Source organism: Cricetulus griseus (assembly GCF_003668045.3).
Source record: "Cricetulus griseus strain 17A/GY chromosome 1 unlocalized genomic scaffold, alternate assembly CriGri-PICRH-1.0 chr1_0, whole genome shotgun sequence".
Lineage (NCBI taxonomy): Eukaryota > Metazoa > Chordata > Mammalia > Rodentia > Cricetidae > Cricetulus > Cricetulus griseus.
Window position 1 is genome coordinate 267179401 of NW_023276806.1, and position 26133 is coordinate 267205533.

Genomic DNA, 26133 nt, shown 5'->3' on the forward strand with positions numbered 1-26133 from the left:
GTCTGGTGATAGCCTGGCCATCCAAGCCTTTAACAGTGGGTAGTGATTTCTGTGTTATTCCAATCAATAAATTTGCCACTATTGTACTGAGCAGTGGCTATTTCCTTTCTCTTGTAGAGAACACCACGGGAATGCTATGCAGCCTTCTGTCAAGGATAACAGTGGCAGCCATGGCTCACCCATCAGTGGAAAATTAGAAGGCATCTTCTTCAGCTGCAGCACTGAGTTCAATACAGGGAAGCCACCCCAGGATTCACCGTATGGAAGATACAGGTTTGAGATTGCAGCAGAAAAACTTTTCAACCCCAATACTAACTTATACTTTGGGGACTTCTACTGTATGTACACTGCTTATCATTATGTGATTCTTGTCATTGCCCCTGTGGGATCACCAGGAGATGAATTTTGTAAGCAGCGCCTTCCTCAACTAAATTCCAAGGATAATAAGTTTTTGACCTGTACAGAAGAAGATGGTGTGCTGGTGTACCACCACGCCCAGGATGTCATTTTAGAAGTCATTTACACTGACCCTGTGGCTCTTTCTCTGGGCACCGTAGCAGAAATCACTGGTCATCAGCTCATGAGTTTGTCTACTGCAAATGCAAAGAAAGACCCCAGCTGCAAAACCTGTAACATCAGTGTTGGACGTTAACGCCACTTTCGTACTCTCCCCTACCCTGTCTTCCCATAGGAGCATTGCCCTCTGTTGTTCATTTTCATCATCAGATGTTCCCACTGAAGCATGCATATGCCGCTGTCACCAAAAGCAAACTATATCTATCATTCAGAGCCTTTCCATGTCTCCTCTCACCCACCCTGTCACCACCAATGATGTCCCCAAGTTGTCCTGACACTTTGTTTGCCTAGATGCTGCAATGCTTTTATGTTTCCTGTATGCCAAACATAACAAGACAGTTATATAGACCGCTTTAGCAAAGTACAAAATAATGGCTTATAAATGGTGTTTAAATATGCATCCATTTTAATCTACTGAATAAATATTGGGTTAACTCCAAACCGCATGAAAGGTTGTAATTGCAGCATGAGTTAAATCTTAAAGCCTAGAATTGTCAGCACTTCCACCTTGTTGTTTGACAGTGTTATTTATGTTATTTATATTAGCTAACAGAAAACAGTTACTGTGCTTCAACATAATAAATATAATAGAAAAATATTTTATTTGTATGTTGTATAAAATATTTACAATCATATAGAATATAGTTACATTTTAATAGCAATTGTATACATCTCATGAAACCATTTCCCTTATCAAAGATGTAATTTGTAAACCTTAAATAGTTGTGTATCTGTCCTGTTACCAGTAGATGACTTCAATTAAACAAATTTATGAAGGCCATTACTCTGATTCATATAAGATTTAAAACATCAGGTGAATACAGAGAAAACAATATGCCTCTGATTTAGTCCGCTTCTGGAATCAGTATTTTTTTTCCTGCCCACGCAATATGAGTATATGATTTCCTTAACACCATGCTTAAAAATTACAGAAAACAGAAATATGAACAAAGTTGAAGATGAGAAAGTGTCTGTTACTTGATTTTACACAAAACTGATAAATATGTTTTAAATGAATGGAGAAAAAGCAAGATACACTAAATAAAGCAAATAAAAGGTGTCTTGGTGATTTCCAAGCTCTTTACCCTGCGCAGAATGAATGCAACTCACAAGAAATTTGTTTCACTTTATGAAGTACAGACCTTGGGACATTAAGAAAGATGCATATTCCCAATGGAAAAATAGTTATATAATCTTAGTGTAGGAAACAAGAAAATTAGCAATAATACTATGGTCACATTAGGTTACTAGACTGCAGACACACCTATCCAAAATACCTATTTTAAATTTTTAATATTTTATTTTAATATAAACATTTGTCAGTTATAGACAAAGATAATTCACAAAGTACATGCCATCCAAATGAACTTTGGTAACCAGAAATGTAAATTTTCAAATAACACATAAAATAATGCACTATTTTCATGTAGAAATAAGAAACTAGTGACACAGTCGAGTGTATTTTAGAGTGTTTAGAATGCCTACAGACTTATAGGACAAGGTAGTGGACGTGGTCTTGCTTAAATTACCTTCTTACCAGCTGTTTTCCTCCCTGGATGAAGAGCAGAAGTCTTTCTTGTCTCAATTAATTTAAACCCTGCTCTTTGCCAGACATCAATGAAGTCCATCTTTGGGCACTAATGAACCTTCCCTAGCAGGTAGTCTGCCTATGTGTTAGGTTTGACAAGATAGATTTTTCTTTTAAAACTATTACATTTTACTGTGGATTTTCAGTTTGGTGTGGAGCAAGCTGAATGTTTTTGCCAGACCCAATATTACCTATTATTTCCCTACTTAAATCCCCTCCTTGAGTATAATTACACTAGCTCTTCCTTTGTAAAAACAGCTACTACTATCTCTAAAGTGCTTAGTTTCCGGTACATTAAAACTACTTAGCAAGAACAGTAGAGGAAAATAAACTTGACTTTATCTTGGGTGGAAGTGATCAGAGCCAAATCTCAAATAGTTTTGGCCACATCCTGCTTGCTGATGAGGACCTCCAGTAGTCTCAGTTTGGCTTTTATGTGCTTGTATTCATAGTATTCATCTGCCATTGGCATCCTGTCTTCCTTCTGTGGACTTCTGCAGAGAAGACGATACAATCTATTAGTAGACACATGAGCCAGGTCACTAAAGGTCCTTTTATAACAGACAGGGGATTGTGGCCTCCATATGGTGTGTGCTGCCTTCTTTCCATCCCTTCAGCCTCAACCTGTTCTCTGTGGCTCTAAGTAACAATGCCCTTTTGCCAATGTGCTTTTGCAAACGTGAGGTCCCATTCTCAAGCACAGAACAACGGTGCAGATGAAAAGATGTGAAGAAAACAAACAGGTTAGAGCCTCCCTCCGAGGAATCCCTTCTCTACTCATCCTACTTGCCAGAGCTCCATGCCTGTGCAGAATACTCAGCCCTTACTGTGAAAACTGTTAAAAAATAGCATCCTGAAAATACTGCAGACATTTGATTACACAAGTAATCCATAAACTTATAGTGATAAAAACTTTCCAGGGGCTGTCTATAAGCTTGAAATGTTCTCAAGTTTTCTTGTAGTTAAACCTGTTTCTGCTGATGTGTAGTAGAACTTCTGAGGTTCTCCTTGACAGAACTAATCTGAGTCTAAATCAGGGCCAGTGGGACTGCTCAGTGGGTAAAGGTGTCTCCTACCAAACCTGATGACCTGAGTTCGATCCTTAGGAGCCACATGGTGGAAGGAGAGAGACAACCCCAAGTTGTCCTCTGGCTACCATACATAGGAACACACACCCAGTTTAAATTGCAATACCTCTCTTTCTGCACACTACTTCAAAGACTGGGCATGTACCAATGCATAGACTTTAGTACAAGTCTACTGTGTGCTCTTGTTCTATTACCATGAATGTTTACGGTGTTTCTAAATGTATAGAAAATCCATTTGAATGGTCATTTTAGCTTTATAGATGGTTACATCTTAGCAGTAACAGTCTTAAGGAAACAAGATTAAAGTCCATTTCCTTGTCATTTAACTGTTTAAGTTTAGCTTCAACAAATGAGCATTTTCTTATTAGATGATGTATCACCACAAGAGGGCACATTACTTCACACAGAGCAAGCAAGCATAGATGTATCTAAAGTAGTTTAGGGACTGTAAGTATAGTAAAACAAGCTGTTCCTTGAGTGCAGTAAGTCATGAATGAGTTGCAATCATGTTCTTCTGCATACTCATTCTTAGATATATACTGATGCATAGATTTTTATTTACACACAATAACTATTGCCAAGAACAGGCAGAACAATTCAGCCACCATGTTGCCAAAAAGCATGCCAAATTCTACTACCGATAGATCCTATAGGCAGGACTAGCAGCACACTGGGACCTCTCATCCTCTAACGCATACTCCTGTGTTCAAATGGGCAAAAAGTAATTTCCTCTGGGAACTCTAATGAAAAGACTGCATGTGTCTAAAACCTAAGTAACTTATTTTTCAGGCCCTGACTGTAGGGACTTGAAATCCAGAAACCAACTCAGATATTTCACTGATGAAAGATTCCAACTGAATAATTTAAAAAGGAACTTTAATGTAAGTCAGAAATGTACTCAAGCACCTAATCACCATATTACTTTGTTGAGCTACAAATTTCTCACCTAGGGAGCCCACTGCTAATGGACAGCCCTGGAAAAGCTATCCAACTGATGATACGAGCAGGCTAAGCTTGGATGTCTCAAAGTGCTTTAGCACAGTACCACTCCCTCGCAGCAGCCTGTGGGCTGAGATGCTGTCACAGCAAGGCATGAAAGAAAGGCAGGTGGGAAAATAAGCCCAAGCCAGTGTGTCAGTAGGAAGAACCACCCAGTTCCTCTCTGCACTTAAAAGCTCTGTGATTTGGGGAAAGTTACATGCTTGCTTATCCAAGGAGACAAAGCATTTCCGCTTATTGGTGTAAACAGAGACTGAGGACAGCTAAGTGATGTGTCTCTTCTCTAAAAGACACTAACATTCATTACCTGGTGACATATACACAGTTTTGTTGGTAACCCAGGAAAAATTACAGGAAATTAATAAGCGTATAGTAACAGCTGGGTTGACATAGAAAAACATAGGAAGACAGATGGTCCAACTAAATATTTTGGGGAGAGAAAAATAGCTATGAACTTTTGACTAAACCCTGGAATAAAACAAACAGGAGATAGGTGGTGAAGTTTAGAGGATATATTTAAAGGAGAAGTATTCATGTAACAGGTAGAAAATAACTTATGGAACTAAGAGTCTAAGAACAAGGACTGAAAATCAAGTCAATTTTTAAGCTTAGATAATTTCAGCAGATAGAAAACATTTTCAGAGTTCAGTTTTCATTTTGTAAAGACTGATGTTAATATCTGGCAGCTATTAACATAAATATCCCATAAAACATCCCTCACAATGTTACCATGGGGTATTGCATTGGGGAAAACACAGTCTTTAGCTAGGATTGACATCTCATCACTGTTAATACAAAAGCAGAGTTCATTCTGAACTATAGTTCTTTAGGAAATAATTAGCATAAAAAACCCTCTCTACTCAACTTACCTTCCTGTTTGTTTAAAAAATTGTTCTTCAAATTCTCGCAGGGCTTTCCGTAGCCTCTTCTTGTCAGCCCTAGTTTCTCGGAGATGGTCAAGAAGGACTGGCCTGTGTCAAGTGAAACACATTTGCATTACTGAGCACTGACCTGACTGACTGATCATGACTGAATTATGTCAGATCAGCAAAATGGGCCCATTATGACTGAAAAGTGATGATAGAAGGATTTTCTAAATGTGGCACACATTGTAAATGTGGCCTCAGTGTAGGAGCAGCACACAAGCCTAGTATTCCCTGACATTAACAGTGTCATGGGCACAGAGAAACAGTGTATTACATCTGCTGTTAAAAAAAAAGGGGGGGTAACAGTTATGGTGCTATACTAAGGATGACAGGATGGAGCAGACATCCAAGGAATACACACCAATGTTTGTTGACCAAGTATAGATAAGAGAGACACAAGAGGAAAAAAAAATATGTCCTTAGAGTGTGGGAAGAAGAACAAAACCATTGGGAATAAAACTGAACACCGACTTTATATACAGGCATTTTCTCTAAGTCAAATCTTATCAATCTCAAAAATGCCCACACCCACTGAAATTTAGGGATGGCTGTTTGACAACTACCACCCAAAGGTTGGAGAGAGTGAGAGCTCTCCACCAGGCTAAAAACTGCTTACTGTCCTTGGTTTTTTCCTTCATCTCCATTTGGGACACACACTAAGCAGAGTATATAAGGCTTGTTTAAAGAGGACCTCCTTAGTGTGGGATGTTACATACAAACCAAAAAGGTCATATGATCAAGAGATATGCCAACAACTGAAGAGTGATAATGGTAATGAAAATCCAGAAAGTTCTTAACTGAGAGTCATTAGGAGACAAAAGATCCATGCATTGACTGGGGGCCGAGGTTATTCCTGGTCTGGTACACTATGTCATCTGGATGTAACAAAGGAAGAAAAGAAAGGCTCTGGCCACTGTAGACCCACTGAGGATCTTACTCCTTTGGGTCCAGTATTCAAAGACCAGCTCTCCTTTGACACAGCTAAGGGTTACAAGGGTTAATAGTGCCAAGATTCAACAGGAAAGTAGGATCAAAGTAATTGCACATCAATCCTTAGGACAGATGTAGGACTTTACTGTGGGGTACCTCACGGCTCTGTCTTCTGTATTTTCCAGTTAGGCCACTTTCAGGTCTATTCTCTGCTAGAGAGCACATTTTAGGCTCTGAACAGATGTTGAGTTTTTAATGCCCAGGCAAGGTACCCAAGCCAGGAGTTTTAAGAGCCCACACTCGGGCTGCTCACTCACATGGTGGCCTCGTGTAAGTTGGACATGGAGAGAGCTGGTTGCTTCCCTTCTTTCTTCTCATCTGGTAGCAGGGTCCTCATAGGCTCTGTCTCAGAGTAGGTGAGGTGATCACCAACAGGAAGGCGGGACACTGGATCTGGTAAAGAAGGTGGCTGGCTTCTCTGTGGACAGTCTTCATCAGAGTCCTCTTCCTCCTGCTTGTCACAAGCAGAGTCAAAAAGTCACAAGGTGCTACATGTCTCTTGAGCATCTGAGAGGACTATAAGACCCTACAAGCCAGTAGACAGGTAGCCCACATGGCTGCTGAGAACTAGAATGGACACTACACCAAGAGCTGTTGCTCAGTTTCATTAATAACCTGTGGAAGTAAAAAGGTATCCGTGCTGAGCTACAGTGCTTCCCAAGTTTATCTATATCCACTGGGCCAAGGAAGACAAGCATTCAGGGTACAGCCCAAGTTGTACTGTGTGATCAAGTGGATCCTCCCAACCCCCAGACCTTCTGTATTCCAGCTTCACAGAAGAAATCCAGGTTAGGGCAGGGTGCACTACAGACACTTTATCCAGAAAATGTCCCACTCAGACCCAGAGCAGGCCACAGTCAATGCAGAGGATGCTAAGGATGTTCAGGTTCAGAAGGGCCCTTAGAAGGCCAAAGAAGCTGTAGTTACTCCTTTAACCTTTCTGGTTATTATGACAGACAAAAGGTTCTCTTGAAACCTGAAAGTCATATTCTCCTTTAAACTATTATTCGTCCTCAATTTTAGACAGAATTTTCCATTCTCCTAACATCCTTTAAAATACAAAATTATAAATATACTCAAGTAGATTTAATTTCATATTTATTTAAATTCTTATTTGCTGCTTTCTATGCTGATATCTTGAGTAGCCGTTTTGAAATTTATAAATTTATTTAAAATATAGCCCTACTGTTTCAGCACTTCTTTTTATTGACAAAATCTGCTTATATCTAGTATAGTGTGATCAGATGGAACCAAAACAATGTTTCAATATTTCAAAGACTGCAGCACCAGTTTTATTAACCACAACACATAACCGAGAGGCTCTTTCTTATTTAGCTGTGTTAACAATCAGACAGTGCCACACTGAAACCAATCATGTTTTTTCCTCACCCAAAAGGAGGGTCAAGAAATGAAATTAAATGTTGAATGGCCCCAAGCATGCCAGTTTGGTATGCTCTGTTTCACAGCAGTTCCTGTTAGAACACTGTTAAGTACAGCACTGGGCTAGGCAAGAGGACAGCAGCTGGTGGGATCATAGTATACTCAGCTAGGAAGGCCCCTTGGTAACATTCATGGTACTATGCTGTAGTGCTAACGAGCATAGATACAAGGTGCCAGTCAAGGTTTCCAGTTAGAGCAGCCATCTTTACTTACAATTGTTGGAATCAGGGACGGTGTTGACAGGATTTGCTTGATAATTCTGCATCGGTCATAAAGAGGCTTTATGAGGTTCTTGTCTTGTTTAGTTACCTGAAAAACATAAAATTAATCTGCCTTCTGTTCTCAGACAGTATTCTCCCTGCACCCACCATGTGTTGGGGACCCATTCCAGAACCTATACAAGTTAACCACCGAGCTGTAGTCCATTCCCTAAGACAATATTCCAGCAGACCCTCCCTCCCCAAAAAATCATTTTAACAGCAATGAGTAAAAAGGACATCACAAACAAGATGGCGTCTGTTGCACATCATATTTTTATGATTTTTTTTGGCCAGGAAAAAATTCCCATAGAGGATGGAGGTGAGTATAGAAAATTAGCTCATAAGGCTTTGTGGACGAGTCTACAAAACATGAGTAATAAGAAATGACTAACCAAGACCTATCTCCTTTTCTTCTGAGCATCTATGTTATCTGGACTTTTGTGATTACATTCACAAGTATTGGCTATGTCCAGGCCCCCATTATTACACACATAAGATAACATAATAACACATGCATACTGCCTTACTAGTTAGTTCTCATATAAACTCTAGGGAATGGAGATAAAACATTTGACTTTTGAATCCTCCATTTCCTACCCACACAACAGAGGGGTTAGAGTTCCCTCCAGGCTGTTCCACAGACAGACAGGAATTTCAGTTGGCTGGCCAAAGTTCCAGCTACTATGCCCAACCTCTTAGTGCACTAATGCATTCTGTGCCCATCTGCTGCAGGACTCATCCACACACGCCACTGTAGCAGGTCACGGTTCACATAAAAATGCAATGTCTCTCTCATCTGCTTGTCCACATATCTACCCAGAGTAGCCAAACCCATCTTTCTAGTCACCACCACCCCCCAAACACACACATACACAGTATACTGCTGCAGTCATGAATTTGCTCTATACCCATTCCATTCTCAACCAGTGGTTTATACTCATCAGGCAGGGGATGGGAGGAGAAAATTCACCAGTCACCCCCTGCAGAATGTGCTGCCTTCTAAATCTTCCAGAGACTTGAGACAAAAGAAAACAGCTTCCTGGTGACACATTTGATGTTCCACACCCATCACAGGTGCAAACCACACTGGTCCACGCTAATCTCCTTTCCTACAAACCTTTCTGTTCCATCGTCTGGACCTTAACTTTTCTGCTTCAGTCTAACCTGCCCAAATAAAAACTTATAACTCCTCACCAATATCTACCATATCCCTATTCTAACTGTTAAGTTCATAGGTAAAAACAACTCTAATTTTTAGCGCTCTCTCTCTCTCTCTCTCTCTCTCTCTCTCTCTCTCTCTCTCTCTCTCTCTCTCTGTGTGTGTGTGTGTGTGTGTGGTTTGGTTTATAAGACAGGGTTTCTCTATATAACAACAGGTTTGGCTGTCCTGGAACTCACTCTGTAGGCCAGGCCTTGACTTCACCGAGATCCATCCACCTTCCTCTGCCCCCTGAGTGCTGAGATGAAAGGCGTGCATCACCACAGCCTGGCTATATATGATCTTGTGTAAATATAAACATAAACCACAAGCTATAACCCCAGATAGACAATGTGCTGTAGAGGCCTTTAGTTTTAGTTGATCATCTTAAGGGCCTTTAATTTCCTAGGCAAATTCACTCTTTAGACATTTTCCTTAGCATCTTTAGACACACACACACACACACACACACACACACACACACACACACACACACGTGACACCAGCCCATATGTGTGCCTAAGGCATGGAGAAATATTGACGGGCCTTTGATTCCTAAAACTGAAAAACAATAGTTCCCTGTCCCTTCCTATCCAGAGAGAAAAATGTCAGTTTTGCTTAAAGGGAGGGAGTAACTATATTTAAAAATTCCTGTGCTTTTCTGAGAAAGAGGCCATGACAACAGTTCCAGGGAGAGAAAAGAAAACAAACACATGGATAAATCTGCTGGCATTATAGCAGCTTTTTCCTAAATAACCTCCTGACCGGGGCCAGAAAGAAAACATCTGGGCTGGCCACTTTGTGGTAGTTTGGAATGGCAGCTGCTCTCAAGGATGCAATACCACACCTACAAATGGGAGCCGTACAGGAAGTGAAGAATTTAACATGGCAGAATGAGTAAGCTGCCAACACATCCTACCAAATTGTGTTTGAGTTCTCTCTTCCTTAACCTCCTCCTCCTCTTCCATTTACTTCCGGTACCACAACAGCAGAGTGAGGTAGGATAATTACCTTTGGGGTTGGGGGGGGGGTTAATCTATGCATACTGACCCGGAACGCAACACTCATTACCCTTGATAGCTCTCTCTGGCTATTTTACGTGGACAACGGTAGCTATCAGTAAGCCGTATTTTATCAATATGGTTCCCTTCACACATAACGAAAATCAAAGGATAACTTTTTTTGTAGTGTAGGTAGCCAGCAACATGCAGAAATAAAAACAAAAAAAAAGGTTTGTTTCCAGCGATTAGCTCTTTAAACAAACAAGAACAGCAGCAACAAAACCCTAAATAAAGGGAGAAAAAATGGCTGAGTCACAGTATCTGAACTATCCAGGCCATGCTGTAGGGTTTCGCAGCTTCAGAATGAGCTCTGACTGAACACAAATGCAAGAAATTCCCTAAAAGTCAGGGGGGAGTGAAGGGGGGCAGAGAGATAATTCACCGTGGAAATTTTAATAGTTAAGGTGGTTTAGGTGTATGGCAAGAAATGCAGATGAAAGTCACCTATCCACTTGAGCTTTAAGAAACTGCACTTACCAAGATGAACTGACATGCCACAGGTTGTTGAGGAGGGAGGGAACCGGCTGGATGCTATAATTTTGTGTCCTTTAGTTCTGCTGTGGGCTCTGGACTCATTGTTGGTACTTAGCCCATGACTTCCTATGGTTACACTTCTCCAGAGCAGTATGGGAATGAGGTATCAGAGCTTGCACATCCGCTACAGATAGCCCCTCTCTAAAAGGCCCTGGCTGTGTTGGAAAGCTCCCAGGTCTGTTTGAAGTGGCTTCTGACAATCATTAAGCCACTCAGTAGATACTTTGCTTTGCTTGCAATAAGAGAATTTCTGCCATTTATGCAAGGATGACTTCTAAGCGCTCAGGTTCTTGTCTCTAGACTCATTTCACTCTGTTGTCTCGAAGGCCAACTAACCATGCCAGCTTGCCCAGAACCAAGGCATTTCCCAGAGCATGGGTTTTCAGTGCTCAACCAATCAGAGCCCTGTGCAAACTGGGAGGGTTGGTTACACGCAGTTCCTCAAAGATCTTAAATTTAAAGTGCCCCAGCATAGGTTGGTCCTCAACATTTTCAGCTCCACCCTAAAATCTGCCTCCTCCCATAGTTGTGATGTGTCAGGAAACAGACCAGTCTCCATGGATTCTTCTTGCTTTCTTCCCTCTAGGGCAGTAGTACTCAACCTGTAGACCCCAACCAGTCTCCAAAAATATTTACATTATGATTCATACCCAGTAGAAAAATCAGTTCTGAAGTAGCAATGAAAATAATTTTATGGTTTGGGAGGATCACCACAACCAGAACACCTGTACTAAAGGGTTGAAGTATTAGGAAGCTTGAGAACCACTGTTTTGAGGCTTCAACATCTTCTCTTGTTTGAACTACAATATGCTTTGAGTATGTCTTTCTACTAATGTTGATCAAGCCACCCATTCCACCTTCTCATAAGATTTATTCACACAGTCATCAGATCTTCTAAATGTTTATCATTTTGCACTGTTTTTTTGTTACCACTTGGCCACCCCTTACTCCATTTCACAGCCTGCAAAGTCCAGAGTTATCCCAGTGGTCACAGATTTTTCTGATTGTATCTCATATGCCTCCCCATATCTCAGCCCTCAGTCCTGAGATTCTTGTGTATACAAAACAAACAAAATCTGCTTCTTGCTTTCATAGCCTTAGTACTTGGGAATTCTAGCTAGAATGTTCTTTGCTGCTTTCTTTGGCCTGTTCACTTTCTTGATTAAACGTCAACTGCCTTTGTCCTTCTAATAACCCTACTCAAGAAATAAACTATTCCTTTTGCTTTCTGTCTTTCATCTTCTTCATTCCATGCACAGTACTTACCAAAATCCTTGTCTATTTAAATTGTTTCTTATTTCCCAACTCTCAGCAGAGAGGCAGCCCGGGACAGAAGTCCCCACATAACTTCTCTGTCTTGATTTACCTGAACTCATAGAACAAGCATTTTGGATCTTTTTGGAAATGTGTAACTGTCCATCAATCATCTACTCTTAGGTCTGGATACAAAGTGTCTCTCCAAATAGCTCATGTTTTGTGTCTTTTCCCCAGCTGATGGCTCTATTGAGCAGTGACTGGATCATGAGGTTGATGACCTCATCAATGGACTAATCCACTAATTTATTAATAGCCAAGCAGACTATTCAGAGGTAGCCCCTAATCAGAGGATGTTGATCAATCAATCATTGGGATGTTGATACTGACCAAGATGTTTGTGTAGATATAGACAAAATAATTATGAAATACAAGGAAGTCCCTTGGAAATACTAATGACTGGGAAACCCCAGATATGTGTGAGTGTGCCATGTATATGGAAGTTATCCACTGGCCGTCACCAAAGTCTACAATGTTGGGGTGGGGGATAGGCTAGCTATATGTGACAGACAACATACCAGCCTGTGACCCAACCTCACTGATGTCCCTTCATGACTCAAAACACATTGGATCTTTTGCACATTGCAAGGTAAAAGGATGATGGAGGTGACTCCGGTCCCCTGTGTACTTACAGAACACAAGTCCCCAGAGTAAAAAACTAAGATGGGACATATAGGCCTTCTAAGATCCGGTATATGGTCCTGCCTTATTAAGACCTGGTCATGTCTGGCAGAATAGGTAAAGGGATCATACTTCTCAACAAAACTTCATTCCAGAGTCAGATGCCATTCGCTTGTTCATTCAGACATTCACTCAGCAAACTTACATTCAATACCTATTACGTATGGACATTAAGAGTCTTTGAACAACAGATAGTCCTTCTGTGCAAGAAATGTGATAGGTTGAGGCAGGAAATGACATAAGGTACTTAGAGAAGGGACAAGGTAACTGCCGCTGTAACACAGGATGGAAGGGTCAACCACATGAGCCTCACCTTTGATATGGAAGGGACGCAAGAAAGCTCCCCTGGCCTAAGTGAAATGGAAACACAGATAAGCAATGTGAGGAGGGATTACCGAGGTAAGTGCGGCTTTTCTTTATAAAATGTAATAAATCTTTTTGGCTAAGCCCCAGGCTTATGTACCCTAATACCTAACTGACAACTCTATCCAACTGCCTCTGATTCCAAAACTAAGATTTCTAAAGCTGAAATCTTTAGTTCCAACCTATCACTCCCTAGAAATCACAGCTCTGTTCTTAGGACATGAAACCCTTACTTTATCTCTCTCCCTTTTTTATCACACTTTAACATATGGGGAAGAGCCTATACTGGAGCTCTTCTTTACCGATAATACAATTACACTCTAGACTTTGGTTTATTTACTTATTTGGTGGAACATAGAATATATCCTCCCCATCTTTACCACCTTCCACCAGCACAGACCTCCTCCGGAAGTGGCACATCCTAGCAACACTCCTAGGTCACAGTCCTTTAACCCACCAGGAACTCAAAAGGCTGAAGTGCTGGAAGCAGTCTTCCAAAGACATGACAACAGTGGGGAAGTGCTCTGACAGTTGGTCCAAAGCATGCCCTTGCTACCCCATGCTGACGTGGTGAGGTACCTTCACATCATCCTGGGGAGCAATCTGGTCTCTCTTCTCCATCATCACAGCATCTGAAGTCTCTTCTCCAGAGGAGCTTGGCTCTGGACCCACAGCTTCCAACTTGCCATTTTCTCTGGGCACTGGAGGCTGTTCACAGGAGAGGTTTCTCCGGGGGCCTTTGGGAGTACTCCCTTGTTCTTCTGAAAGCTTCAGCTTTAGTTCTAAGAGAAATTCCTTGAGTTACCACTAGCAGGAAGGACTCGCTGGCCCAAATGAAAACAGAGCTTCTCAGGAATTCCCTCCCCAGCAAACAGCAATGCCAGTGATGGCTTCTGGCTGGCAAAGTCCACATTAACCATGACCAGTATCTCAAGCACTCAATCTGCCATGCAGACAGAGTCCTAGAGGCTGGGCTCTCCTGGGGTGAAATGCTGTCTGAGACAAGAAGTTGGGTTTGGATTGCAGCAGAGTTCTGGAGGAACACCTGCTCCCCCCACTGGAGCACTTGAAATTCTATGTGCAGCTGTTTGTTGGTGTGCATGGTAAAAGCTGTGTCTGTGGTAAGGCTTCTGGAAATATAGGCACTAATGTATTACATATGCAGAACTAAGGAAGCAGAAGAGTTGAGAGAGGGGCACTGGGAATTCCAGCCCTAATTGACATGGTTCACATTCTTGTCTAATGCTTTTTATCCAAAGATTTAATTGTGTGTGTGTGTGTGTGTGTGTGTGTGTGTGTGTGTGTGTGTGTGTGTGTGTGTTCTGCTATGTGAGTGTGAGTGCCCCCAGAGGCCAGAAGATGAGTTCAGAATTCCCAGGAACTAGAGCCGGGTGGTGCAGCGTAGGTACTGAGATCTAAACTCGGGTCCCCTGGAAGAGAACTAAGTACTCTTAAACACTGAGACATCTTTCCAGCCCCTAAATGTTAACTTTCAAAATCCAGAGCCCACCATTTTAACAATGTGGCTGTATGCAACTCTAGACAATTAAAAATAGTAATAATATTCCCACCTGGGACCTACCATGGAATTGCATTTAAATAACACCCTTTATACTGATTCTTCAATTATGTAATATAGCTCTTTTTTCACTTAGTTTTATGGTCTGGCTTCCTGTTTTGTTTATGTTGATGTTTGATTTGGTGTCTAACTGTAACCCATGCTTGCCTGCAACTTACTATGTAGCCCAGTTGTAACAATCCCTCTGCCTCAGCTTCCCAAATGCTGAAATTACAGGCATGAGTCACCATGCCAACCTGCATGTTTTTATAAACATGCTACATCATTACAGTTTAATACCATCAAGTTATTATTCCTTTCCATTTGGACCAATGCTCATATATCTAAATACTGACTTACAGAACAAACAAAAAGAAAATGACTTTTATGAGTATACAGTGATTGCTCTTAGTGTTAATAATACATCACCATCCCAGCAAGGGACAAAGGAAGAATTGGACTGGCCAGGGAGGCAAGTCACCTGCCTGACTCAACACCTCCAAGCCACAAGACTTTCCCTCCGGGTTTAGCATGCTCACATATGCAATGAATCTGTGGAGTAGATGACTCCTTAGGTGACTTTTGTTTCTCACAATCCAGTAGCCAGGGGGGTTAGAACCCCCACAGATTGGCTGAAGGTCCCTGTTCTCTTTTGCAGGAGGTTTATTAGGAGAGCCTGGATGATGTGGGGAGCCAGGGGTGTTAACTCAAATGGAGCACCAGTCCAAGTAGGAAACCAAAGCTTAAGAAGGCTCAGGTGGAAATGGCTTGCAATTGCCCTGCAAAATATGCCATTATGACCCGTGACTCTCTGAGAGAAGAGGCGCTCACCTTTGAGCTGTTTGCGTCCTTTAGCCAAATCATTCATCCATTTCAGAACCTCGGGATTCGAAGTCTTGTCCCCATGTGAAGGCTACAGGAGGGGGGAGTGGGAGTGAATGGGAGTAGCAAGTGGTGGGGGAGTGGGGGGGGAGTGAGGGGGAAGGGAGGGAGAGAGAGAAGGAGAGACAGAAGAGAAAATAAAACCAAAAATGTTAAGCAGCTGAACCTCACAGATAATTCAGAGACACACTGAGCTGGGAGGTGTCGGGGCAGGGCTCCAGGGAATGAAATTGTTCTCTACTTTCTCTCCTCCATGGGCATTATTTTGAAGCATGCCAAAGCACCCAACATTCTCATCCATCCTAACAGTGCCAGTGCATCCCACTGTCCACCCACCACTCATAACTCACTTCCAGGCCATCTCCTCTACCAATGGCGATGAACACGGTGATAGTACAAAAATGGATGCTTCCTACTTTGCATGTGGACTGGACTGGGCCCTGCTGGGAAACACTTGCCAACTGGAAGGCTGGGAACCAGTCATGTCCTCAAAGCTCAAGAAAGCAGACCCCATGGTCTCTGGCACGTGTTAATTGTCCTGCAGGCCAGCCTATCAGGGGACAGTCCTGCTTCTAAGCACAATTAGAAGTCAAGTCCCACTGAGCTAGCATTAAAGTGAAACTTAATTATGCATGTGACCTTGGGTAGATTCTTTAGCTCCTCTGTGCCCTATTGTCTCACATACTAAATATGTGAGGATTACAGTATCTCCCTCACAGACTTCCTGCAAGGGAGCAATATCTAGAGAGTAGTATAAACAGCTCTGGGTGCACGATGAGCAATACAGAAGTGGTAGTTCAGACAGTGAAAGTTACTGTCACTAGCTTGGTCTCGATAGCAGTAGACAGTGTTACAGTAATATTTCCACCAGGCCTTCAAAGGAATTCTGAATGTGTCTCCACTGACAAACACACATGGGGGGGACAACGACGAATGACTCTGCCAGTCAGATCATTCACTTCTGAATTCCTTCTCAGGACATACATGTAGACTTTTCCAAGAAAAGAGAAATCAGTAGATAAAGATGGCCTAACATCCTTACCATCCATGCCACAGATCACAATGAGTGCTCTTCAGTCAAAGCTACCATTGCTAACTTAAAAGCACACTGAAGATGGTTACTCCCACCTGAGACTACATAGGAAATTCTGCTGTGGTGCTCAGGGTGCCTCCTGCACAGTGGTAAAAGGCAGAAGTTCCTGCCCTGTCAGCAGCCAGCCCTTGAAGACCCATTTCAGCCACATGAGATGAGCAAGTCTTCAGGAACAGACACGGGATGATGGGAAGCACATTCAATGTCAAAGAAGATAACTGTGCTTCTGGGACACGGTTAGACCTGCACTAATGCTGTGTTCACTGAGAACAAGCAGTGACGCAGTCACTTGTGGAGTGACACAGAAACCCACATCTAAAAATCAAGGTGGAAAGGAAGACTGAAGGAAAATCACAAGGATTTTTTTCCCCCTCAGAAGAGGACAGATGGGAGTGGGCGGAGCTATACCTTCCATCCCTGGACGGTCAGAACCATGGACAGTGACACAGATTGTCCAAGCCTTTCCTCTAGAGGAAAAATAAGGCTTGGTGTATCCCCACCTAGGGTCTCCAGAAGGAAGTCCTGTACTAGAACCCCGATATGTAGCCTAGTACTTTGGACTTAGCTGTCTAGCTATATTGACGGCTTTAAGTTTTACATTTGGTCTCTTGGAACCCTCAGAGAATTTTCTATTCTAAAAACATCTATGCAGGTAAATGATAATTCACCAGATCTACCCCATACACAGCCTAAGGACTATACAAAATACAGACTAGTAAGTTTTTCATCACACCCGGGATGGAGGAGGATTGGGGATTAAATTTTATGACGAAGTACCTGGAAGCCTGAAATCAGTTGCAGCAATGCATTTTCTTTTTAATTTTTCTGCCCCTAGGGGAGCTTCCTTAAAGTTAACTTCAGCTTGTGTAGAAGATGGCTCCCAAATCATAGACATTTCCACACATTCACAGTAGCTTTTCAGATCTCTCTGTGTGTGAACGGACATCCAAACTCACTACTATAGGTTTTGTTAGGGATGATTAAGAGGAAGCAGTCAGACAAATTACTACAGATACTACTGTAGTAGATTCACACCAAATCAAAAATTGGTATTTATAAAGCATTTTAGAAGGATTCCTAATTGGCAACAGTGTCTGCAAACTTCAGTTACTGCTGCACAAGTCAGAACAGGAAGTAGCATGTCTGGAGCCACAGGGCTGCCGAGGGTCTGTGTAGTGTTGAAATCCACGACAGGGTGACTCAGGAACTGCCAGCTCACAAGTGTGAACAAGCTCCAAAACAGAACCCCCATTTGTCACTCTTCGGTGTCCACAGGAATGGCGAGAGAGGTCTGGTAAACTCCAGCACATCAACAATGAAACCAGTTCCTCCCAGAATACTGGGGCTATCAAAGGTGGACACAAAGAATCCTGTGACACCACCACTCAAGCCTGTTCTTCATTAGCTCACTGTTCCATGCCTCAAGGGATAGCACACAGCTAGTTAGAAGTCTTCAATAGGCTTGGGTTTACTTATCTACAGGATAAAGACAGAGAAAATGGAGACATCCTTCTGCATGGACAAAGAGTAGCCCATGGATGCCACATGAAGAGCAGAATCTGCAAGCATCCTCGCTTAGACAGTCTTGAAAGTCCATCTGTTTGCACTTTCTATAAAACTAAACACTACTCCTTAAAAACCCCCTCTCAGTGAAGCCAAGGCCACTCGGGACAGGAAGGGAACAGGGAATATCATCCAGTGGCCACTTTGCCCCAGAATTTATTACATCTCACACTCTCACAGGAACCTTCTGATTGCCTCTGTACCGAGAGCTTATTGGGCCTTTAAATATTTCAAGATGTCTGAGAGATTTTTTTCCCCCTGCTCTATTTTATTCTAATAACAAGCTGCTTTGGGCTGTCTGCCAGAGACCCACTATCTTTGTGCAATTTTCTGTGGATTTGAATTTTCTCTACTGCATAGTCACCAAGAGAGAAAACAAATATAAGCGGCATTGGTCAAGCTGACCCTTATCTGGGCTCTGTGGTTTCATGTGTGAGAAAGGATGAAACTGCGTTGACAACTCTGCCGCCCCAGCTTCTGGTATCTACTGGGAAAAGAAGGTTCTGTTTGTTCTCAAGAGTGGCCTGAGCAGGTGCCACTTGAGAAGTGATCACTCATCCACCAGGATGTTCTTTCAAGGCAAAACCCAACAAAACATACACATACACACACACAAACACACACACACACACACACACACACACACACAAAACTGTGTCTCAAATCATTACCCTCTGCATTTAGAATTTCTGCATGTTAGGCCTGTAAGTCCTTATCAAGACACAGGTCAAGTTCAACACCCAAAAGGTTTCCAAGCTTTTGATCTAGAAAATTCTAGTGTTGATAAGGATGCTCAGAAAGACTGAGGCAGTTTAAAAGTAAGAGTTGTAGTGAGTAGGATGTATATCAGCTGTCTATGGGTGAAAACAAGACAGGCTCACCATTAAACTTAGCTCATGATGATGGGAGCAGGGGATATGGGTCACAGTGGGTACAGAGCTGTCCTCCAGCAAGGAGGGGAAGCCAAAACCAAAGGATGGAGACCCAAGAAAATGCACACACTTGTCTGACACAATCTGCACTTTCATTAAACCCTGGGTTACCTACCCGATATTTCTTTTCTTGTTCAAATTTTTCTTCAAACTTCCGAATCTTCCTCTTGAGGCTCTGGATGTGCTTGGTGAGCTGTGTGATGGTCTGGGGCTCCTTGCCATCGCCACCACTACATCGAGAAGAGCTTCGTGGCCTGCCATGGTTACAGACAAAGAACATTTCCAGCAGGGGGCTTCAGTGAACACTGATTTCTAACCTTTGAACCCAGGAGATGAGAGAATTCTAGAGGGCAGTTCCTTATGTGAGTAGTCTACCAGGAGCTCCCACTCATCCCTTGCGACCTCTGACCACAGCATTGCATTGTGAGCCAATATCTTTGGGGACTTTTCATACACAAATGTCAAAATATCAGCACAAGAAATACATTTCTCAAAATGTAGTAAGGTCACATTGGGACTCAGACAGCCCTACTGAGGTTCCCCCTTCAACAGGTTATATAAGTCATACCTAATGGCATTTTCAAGCAAGATTTAAATTTGTGGTTAACTATCCTGACATAAGAAAAACCTTTTCAAATATGTCAAAAGGAATGGCCCTCTCTCCAGAAAATATTTCGAGGGCCTCACATGTACACAATTTCCATGCAACCATAATGACTCATTAAGCCTCTCGGATTCATCATAAATGATTCATCCCATAGAACCCAGGCTGGGATAAACTCAAGAATAGTAGACATTTGAAGAAAAACTGGGGACATCAAAAGAGTATACTTTAGCCAAAGAAGTCTCCCTTTTAACTACACATCAAAAGTATTTGTGCAAGCTAAAAATTAACACCACATAGTTGCTAGAACTTACTACAATCTCAAATGCAAAGTACCATTGCAGAGTGTGTGTAGACCCCACATCTGGCACACAAGGAGACACTACTAAAATGCCCACTGTTGGGGGTCACATCTGACACACAGGAAGAAACAGATAAATGACCAGTGCTAGGTGGGTACAGGCACCAGCTCTTATATAGATTCTGTTATATCTAACTGCCCATTTAATTTGGAGGGGACAATGGTTATTTTCAGATACCACTTTTCTAGACCCCAACAAGGAGCTCAAGGGAGGACTTTCTAATCTATACTCCATCTACTGTTGGGCATGGGAAGCACATTGAGCTGGTTAAGAAGGACACTCTAGATGTTTGCCCAGACACACACTTCTCATCCTACCCAAAACATCCAAACATGTTTTGATTCTCATGGCCATTTCTTCCTGAGACCTCAGGTCAGTACAGAGGTGGTATTCCCAACCGGAGAGGGAGAACCTTGCTTTATCACACAAATTCACAGCTGTATTCCAGGGGCACAACTGCCCTATTTCAGAGCCGAATTTCACCGTGTTAGGAATGTCTTTGGGAAAACTACATAAAATGAAGATGGTCATCAAAGTGGGCTTTCTCACATCATAAACTGCTGGCTGCTGGGTGGAGATGGCGCCGACTCGGGGTCCAAGTTGAACCTCTGACTTTGGCTAAAGATGGAGCATCGTGGTGACAGCAACGGATTATCACCATCGGTGATATGATAGAGTAGCCTGCTGGTGCCTGCAGACTGGAGATCCTCTGGTGTACCATCGGCGTCACTCTGCCCATCTTTATGAGTTGGCATGGGGGCTGGGAAAACAAGATGAGAGATCCAGACTTTGAAGTGACAGAGGGCCTTAGGCGGTCACGTTCCTAAATAAAGATCATAACATCAATGGTAACGGCATGTTTCTGCCATGTATCCCTTCTGGAGCTATAAAAAGCTTTCAAAATCCTGCCATGTTTGTTCTCCCAAAAAGCTGAGTAGAAAATATTACAAAGCCACCAACAAAGGTGTTGGAAGGCTATTTCTGAATGGGTTATCCAAAGATTTCATTTCTCATCATTTGTATGAGTCGGAGGGTACACTGGAAGGAGCTGAGAGAATATGATAGAATTTGGGCAAAAGATATAGATGGTGAGGAAAAGGAGAATTAACGATCAGCAAAGGAGTGGAGGGAAGAAAGTAGAAAGAGAGGAAGGAAACAGATGAAGAGGGATAAGGAGCCAGTCTCTGAAATGAAGACTTAACCAACATACTTGATGCTCAGACTGTCCCCGGTAGAAACCACAGAGTTCAATACACAGCAGCACCACCCCTGGGCCAATGAGATGGATCAGTGGGGAAACACCAAGCCTCAACTGGCTGGGTTCAATCACTGGGATTCACATGATTGAAGAAGAAAACCAACTCTCCAACAAACTGTTCTCTGACCCTCACACAAATGCCATGGCATTACATACATACACACACACACACACACACACACACACACACAATCTTAAAACGAGAAGAGGAAGAAGAGGAGGAGGAATGAAGGGTAAGAGAAAAACCAGAGGTTACTAAGTACAGAGATGTACAGAGAATTAGGAAGGACTCTGTTCTGCTTCCAAAATATTATGTAACACTCTATTTTACAAAACAAAAAATGAAAACAAAGCCTGCTGCAATGCTTCCCGACAGGGGGCCAGCTCTAGGCCCTGATTCTCTATGTGAACTTCTCCCCATCCCTAAATTAGCTCTTTAGTTCCCACCGGGGCCAGTCCAGATGTCAGCTTCCCCCGTGTTAAGGGGGAGATGAGAGGTACGCATGCCAACAGAGGATCACTAAGACACTTGAGGCTGGCCTCATGCTCAGAGATCCACCTCCCTCTACCTCTTAAGTGCTGGAATTAAAGGTGTGTGCCTACACACACAGAGCAGATTATTTTAATTCAACCTTTAGAAGTGGAAATACACACCTTTAATCCAGATCTTTTGAGGTAGGAAATCATACTTCTAAATCTGGGCCACCCCTTCTGCTGGCAACCTATATAAAGGACACAGGAGAAGGAAGCTCACTCTCTTTGCCTGCCTGCTCTCACTGTCACTTGCAAATCCATTCCTTCACTGGCCTTAGAGCTTACTTCTTCGGGATTCTGAAGTATAGTAAGGACCAGCTGAGACATCCAGCCATGTAGCCTAAAGAACTAACAGATTCTTGGACATCCCATTGGTAGACAGCCATTGTTGAATTAGCTGAACCACAGCATATAAACCATCCTAATAAATCCCATTTATATGTGTGTGTGGTATGTTTATTATGTTTATATTCATATATATGTATATATGTGTGTGTGTGTGTATAATTATACATATGGTATTTATATTATGTATTTCCATATATATCATATAAGCTATGTTCCTCTAAAGAGGTAATGCTGCTGGTAATTTGGTAGAGCCTTAGTACTTGTCTAAACATAACCATGTGAATTGAGAACAGGTTTAATTAAATCAGTTGGCAAGTGTACTTGTGTGTACACTTGTGTAGACAGATTCATTGAGCTCTCTGCTCAAAGGAGGCCCAAGCAGACTCAAAGCCAGAGCTGCCATCTGGGAACAGAGCTGGAAGCCTCTTCCAACCCCGCAGGGAGAAGTGGGTGGCCACCTTGAACTTGGTGGCTTCTCAAGGATCCTGAGGACATACTCTGTTTCTTCCAAAGTCATGGGCAGCTTGCCCAGGCCCGTGGCATCATATGTTATGGTTTAGAGGAAGGGGCTGGGAGCCAAGAATCTGGTGAGGGTATATACTGTGTGGGGGGATCCCGCCAGTTTCATGACTCCTTTCCTTGTATCAGACATACAGAGCTGTGGAAAGACACACAGAGGAGGTCAGCTCAACAAGCTAGCAATGAAGGACCCCACTTACAAATGCTGAAAGGACAGACCTCATGATAAATGCTCATGCATGCAACCATAAAAGAAACTCTTTTAAAATTTAAAATTTCTAAAATCTCTGTAGCCGATTAAAACTTGAGAAAAAGAAACCCTAAGTTAATGTAAAATTTGAGGCAGGGGTTCCTAAAAAGTGAAGCAGAAGACATCTTAACCTATCAGGGCAGTCCAGGAATGAAGTCCTGTGGGAATTCTAAGTGCTTATGAGAACACTCCACAAAACAGACAAGACTCTTGTGACCTCAGTTTCTTCAAAACACGGAATTGTTATTGGAATGTGTTTCCATGCTCCTCCCAGATGTATCGGACAGGAGTGAGTTTACCTCAGATTACTCATCATTGCCTGCTGCTATTATTCAATTAAACTATCCTTTATATGCCTCTATGGAAAAGCCATGTGTGGCTTGTCTTCATGGTTGTGCACAGCTTGAACTCATAAGAACTTTACTTATGTGACCCTTTAACCCTCAAGAGTATAAACTGTCTGTGGCTCTGAATAAAGTTGGTTATTGTAAAAGACTTAAGCCCACCTCATTTATGGGCTCCATCCCCCCTGGTCCCACTGCTTCTAGAGTGTGTGTGACACTAATCTAAGTGCAACTCAACAGAAATTATTAGTGTGAATCCTAGGTCTTTCACTGGCTAACAGAAACAGACTACAATGAAGCTTTTAACACGTGTGTGTGTGTGTGTGTGTGTGTGTGTGTGTGTGTGTGTGTGTGTGTGTGTGTGTGTGTGTGTGTGTGTGTGTGTGTGTGTTCATCCACATGTGTGCCATGTGAGAGTCAGAGTACAACTGTACAAAGTTGGTTCTTTCTTTCCATAATGTCCTGGGGGCCAATCTCATGCAGCCAGTCTTGGTGGCAAGCAACTTTATGCACTGACCCAAAATAAGAAATTTTAAAACTTGTTTTATCATCTACTGAATGAGAAGACCAATGATGTCTTCCACACAAGGCTAAGAAAGGTTGACATTAAATAAAGCCATGTCCTTATGAACTTTTAGCATATCCATGAAACCTGTTTTTCATATTATATGTGTCTAGTTATGATTGCAACTTAGTTTTTAAATTTTTGGCTTAATTGGGAGAATTACGTTAAAGAAGTGGTTAATCTGATTGGCTACTGACACCTATTAAGCCAATCAACATTAAAATAAATTCATCTGAAACTTCCCAGTGTTGGGCTAGGGATGAGCTTGGGGGCCCGGCACTTGCACAAGCATGCAGGAGGCCCTGAGCTCAATGTTAAAAATCTCCAAAACGAAACTCAAGTTTGTTCACACATCCTTGGTGAGACGTTGGGATAAGGCATATGAAACTGGTATGTGGTCTCCTTGAGAACTGCTATTTTAATAACTATTATAAAAATAAGGAAAATACATATTATTCTGAGAACTTCCTAGGAGCATCTATGGGGTACACTAAGAGAGCTTTCAATTAATTTATGACTCAACACCTTGGACCTCATGTCAGTGCTTATTTTCAAAGAAGAAGACAAGCAAGTGCTTTTGTGACTCAGTAAGTTCTAACACTTGTTCTGAGTTATGCCCAGTAGTCATGTGAAGCTGGTTTTCAATTCAGGAGGGCAGGTGTAGAGCTAGGCTGACCCATCTGAGCGGCGGGGGGGGGGGGGGGGGGCTCTGACCAGTTCCTCAAGTAGAAGATGACACATTTCTGTTGCTACAAGCTGAAGTGTCTCTGGCAGCCCACTCACAGTGGCACAGTGGGGAACACAAAACAGAGAAATAATTACCTCCAGTATATGGAGGCCAGGAGACTACTTCTTCTGATCTGGCTGCAACCCCAGGCAGAAGCAGATGTTACATTGCAATGAGTCAGTCGGATTTAAAAATGTATCTTCCTAATGTGGATTTTTTTTAAAGCAACTCAAACTTTAAATAAATCTCTGCAAGAGCCTAAGAGGGCTCGCTCAGATCTGGCAGAACAGTCCATAAGCCGGAGTCTTGCCGACTCATTAATTTCACTCTTGGGTTTGCCATTGTGGAGGGCTCATAGGTAACATTCAGATACAGTCCAAGGGCCAAAAACCAGCCTTGGCTGGTTTTGGAAGTGAAATGAGCCTAAAGTACGTCCATGAGCTTAGCAGTTTTCCATCCTAAGAGGTCTGGCCCTGGTGGTCTCAGAACAGACTGCAAGGGAGTACAGAAGTGTCACACACACAGAAGGAGGACTGTGGAAACAAACCCAACTGTCACAGTTAGCTTCATCTGTCAACACCAACCTAAAGTCACCTGGAAAGAGGGAACTTTAGTTGATGTATTGCCTAGGGGAGAAGGACCTATGGCTACATCTGTGAGCTATTCATTGCTAATTAATGGAGGAGGACCCAGCCCAGCATCCCTAGGCAGGTAAGGCTGGGCTAAGGCAAGCAGCTGTACGTGCTGCAGGGGAATCAAGCCAGAGAACAGTATCCAGAGAGCAATGCCCTTCTAAGACTCTGCTTCAATTTCCCAGGTTCCCCCACCAGCTTCCCCCGATGATGGATTGTAAAAGCCTAAGGTGAAGTGAAACTTTTTCTCCCCAAGGCGGTTTCCGCTCAGCATTTTATCACAGCACCAAAAAAAAAAAAAAAAAAAAAAAAAAATGGACACCAACCAAAACCACCTGGTGGATTTCATTGGGGTGCATTGTAAGCCTTCAGTATTTGAGATTCTGAAGGAGCTAACAGGTCAGAAGGGAGGCAAGAAAGAGAACAGGGTAAACCTAGAGTCACCCCAATGTAATGGCTGCTGAGGAAACAGGTGGACTTACTCAGTTAAGAGACCAATGAGGATATAGGAAGGTATCACCATGCCGAGGTGGCCTGAGCTCCAGAGCAGAGAAAGGAATTATGGGTTGGGCTAGCAGCTTAAATAACCACCTGACAATTCGGGTTACAGGACTCGCATTCTTTTCCTTTCTAAAAGGTGGCTGTAGAGGAGGAGGACATGGCCATCTATACGTTTTTTGAAACGCTTTCTTTGGTAAGCAGTGTCAAGGTAACACTGCCACCTTTAAACGTGATGAGGATAATTATAAAAGCACAGGAGAGAAAATGAGCAGAACTCAGAGGGCCAGATCATGCCACAGGCAGAGTGCAGGCTAGGTTGTATTGCAACAAATGTAGTGTCAACTTTAACAGTGGAGATTATTCAGCCATCTGCTCTTCAGACTATTGCTGCTATAGATGGGCTCTGCTTAAGGAAAGTAATATAATGCCAATCACAGTCAAGA

General features: G+C 42.5%; 2 protein-coding genes across 3 annotated transcripts in view; one reads left to right on the plus strand and one right to left on the minus strand.

Moving 5' to 3' along the window:
• Phyhipl (phytanoyl-CoA 2-hydroxylase interacting protein like) overlaps nt 1-652 on the plus strand; it is a 38147-nt gene extending 37495 nt beyond the window's left edge. The window contains exon 5 of the mRNA XM_027395113.2: nt 118-652. Within this exon, the coding sequence (XP_027250914.1) occupies nt 118-652 (535 nt within the window). The remainder of the gene's footprint in view (nt 1-117) is intronic.
• A 181-nt stretch (nt 653-833) lies between these two features.
• Nucleotides 834-26133, minus strand: part of Fam13c (family with sequence similarity 13 member C) — a 98385-nt gene continuing 73085 nt past the window's right edge. Inside the window, exons 7-14 of one of the 2 annotated variants that reach the window (XM_027395108.2) lie at nt 20562-20772; nt 19162-19300; nt 15408-15489; nt 13598-13800; nt 7821-7916; nt 6425-6618; nt 5121-5222; nt 834-2658 (exon numbers count right to left, since the gene is read on the minus strand). In XM_027395108.2, coding sequence (XP_027250909.1) covers nt 2535-2658; nt 5121-5222; nt 6425-6618; nt 7821-7916; nt 13598-13800; nt 15408-15489; nt 19162-19300; nt 20562-20772 — 1151 coding nt within the window. In that variant the 3' untranslated portion in view covers nt 834-2534. Of the gene's footprint in view, nt 2659-5120; nt 5223-6424; nt 6622-7820; nt 7917-13597; nt 13801-15407; nt 15490-19161; nt 19301-20561; nt 20773-26133 lie in introns of both variants that reach the window. The other variant, XM_027395107.2, reaches the window with a different exon arrangement.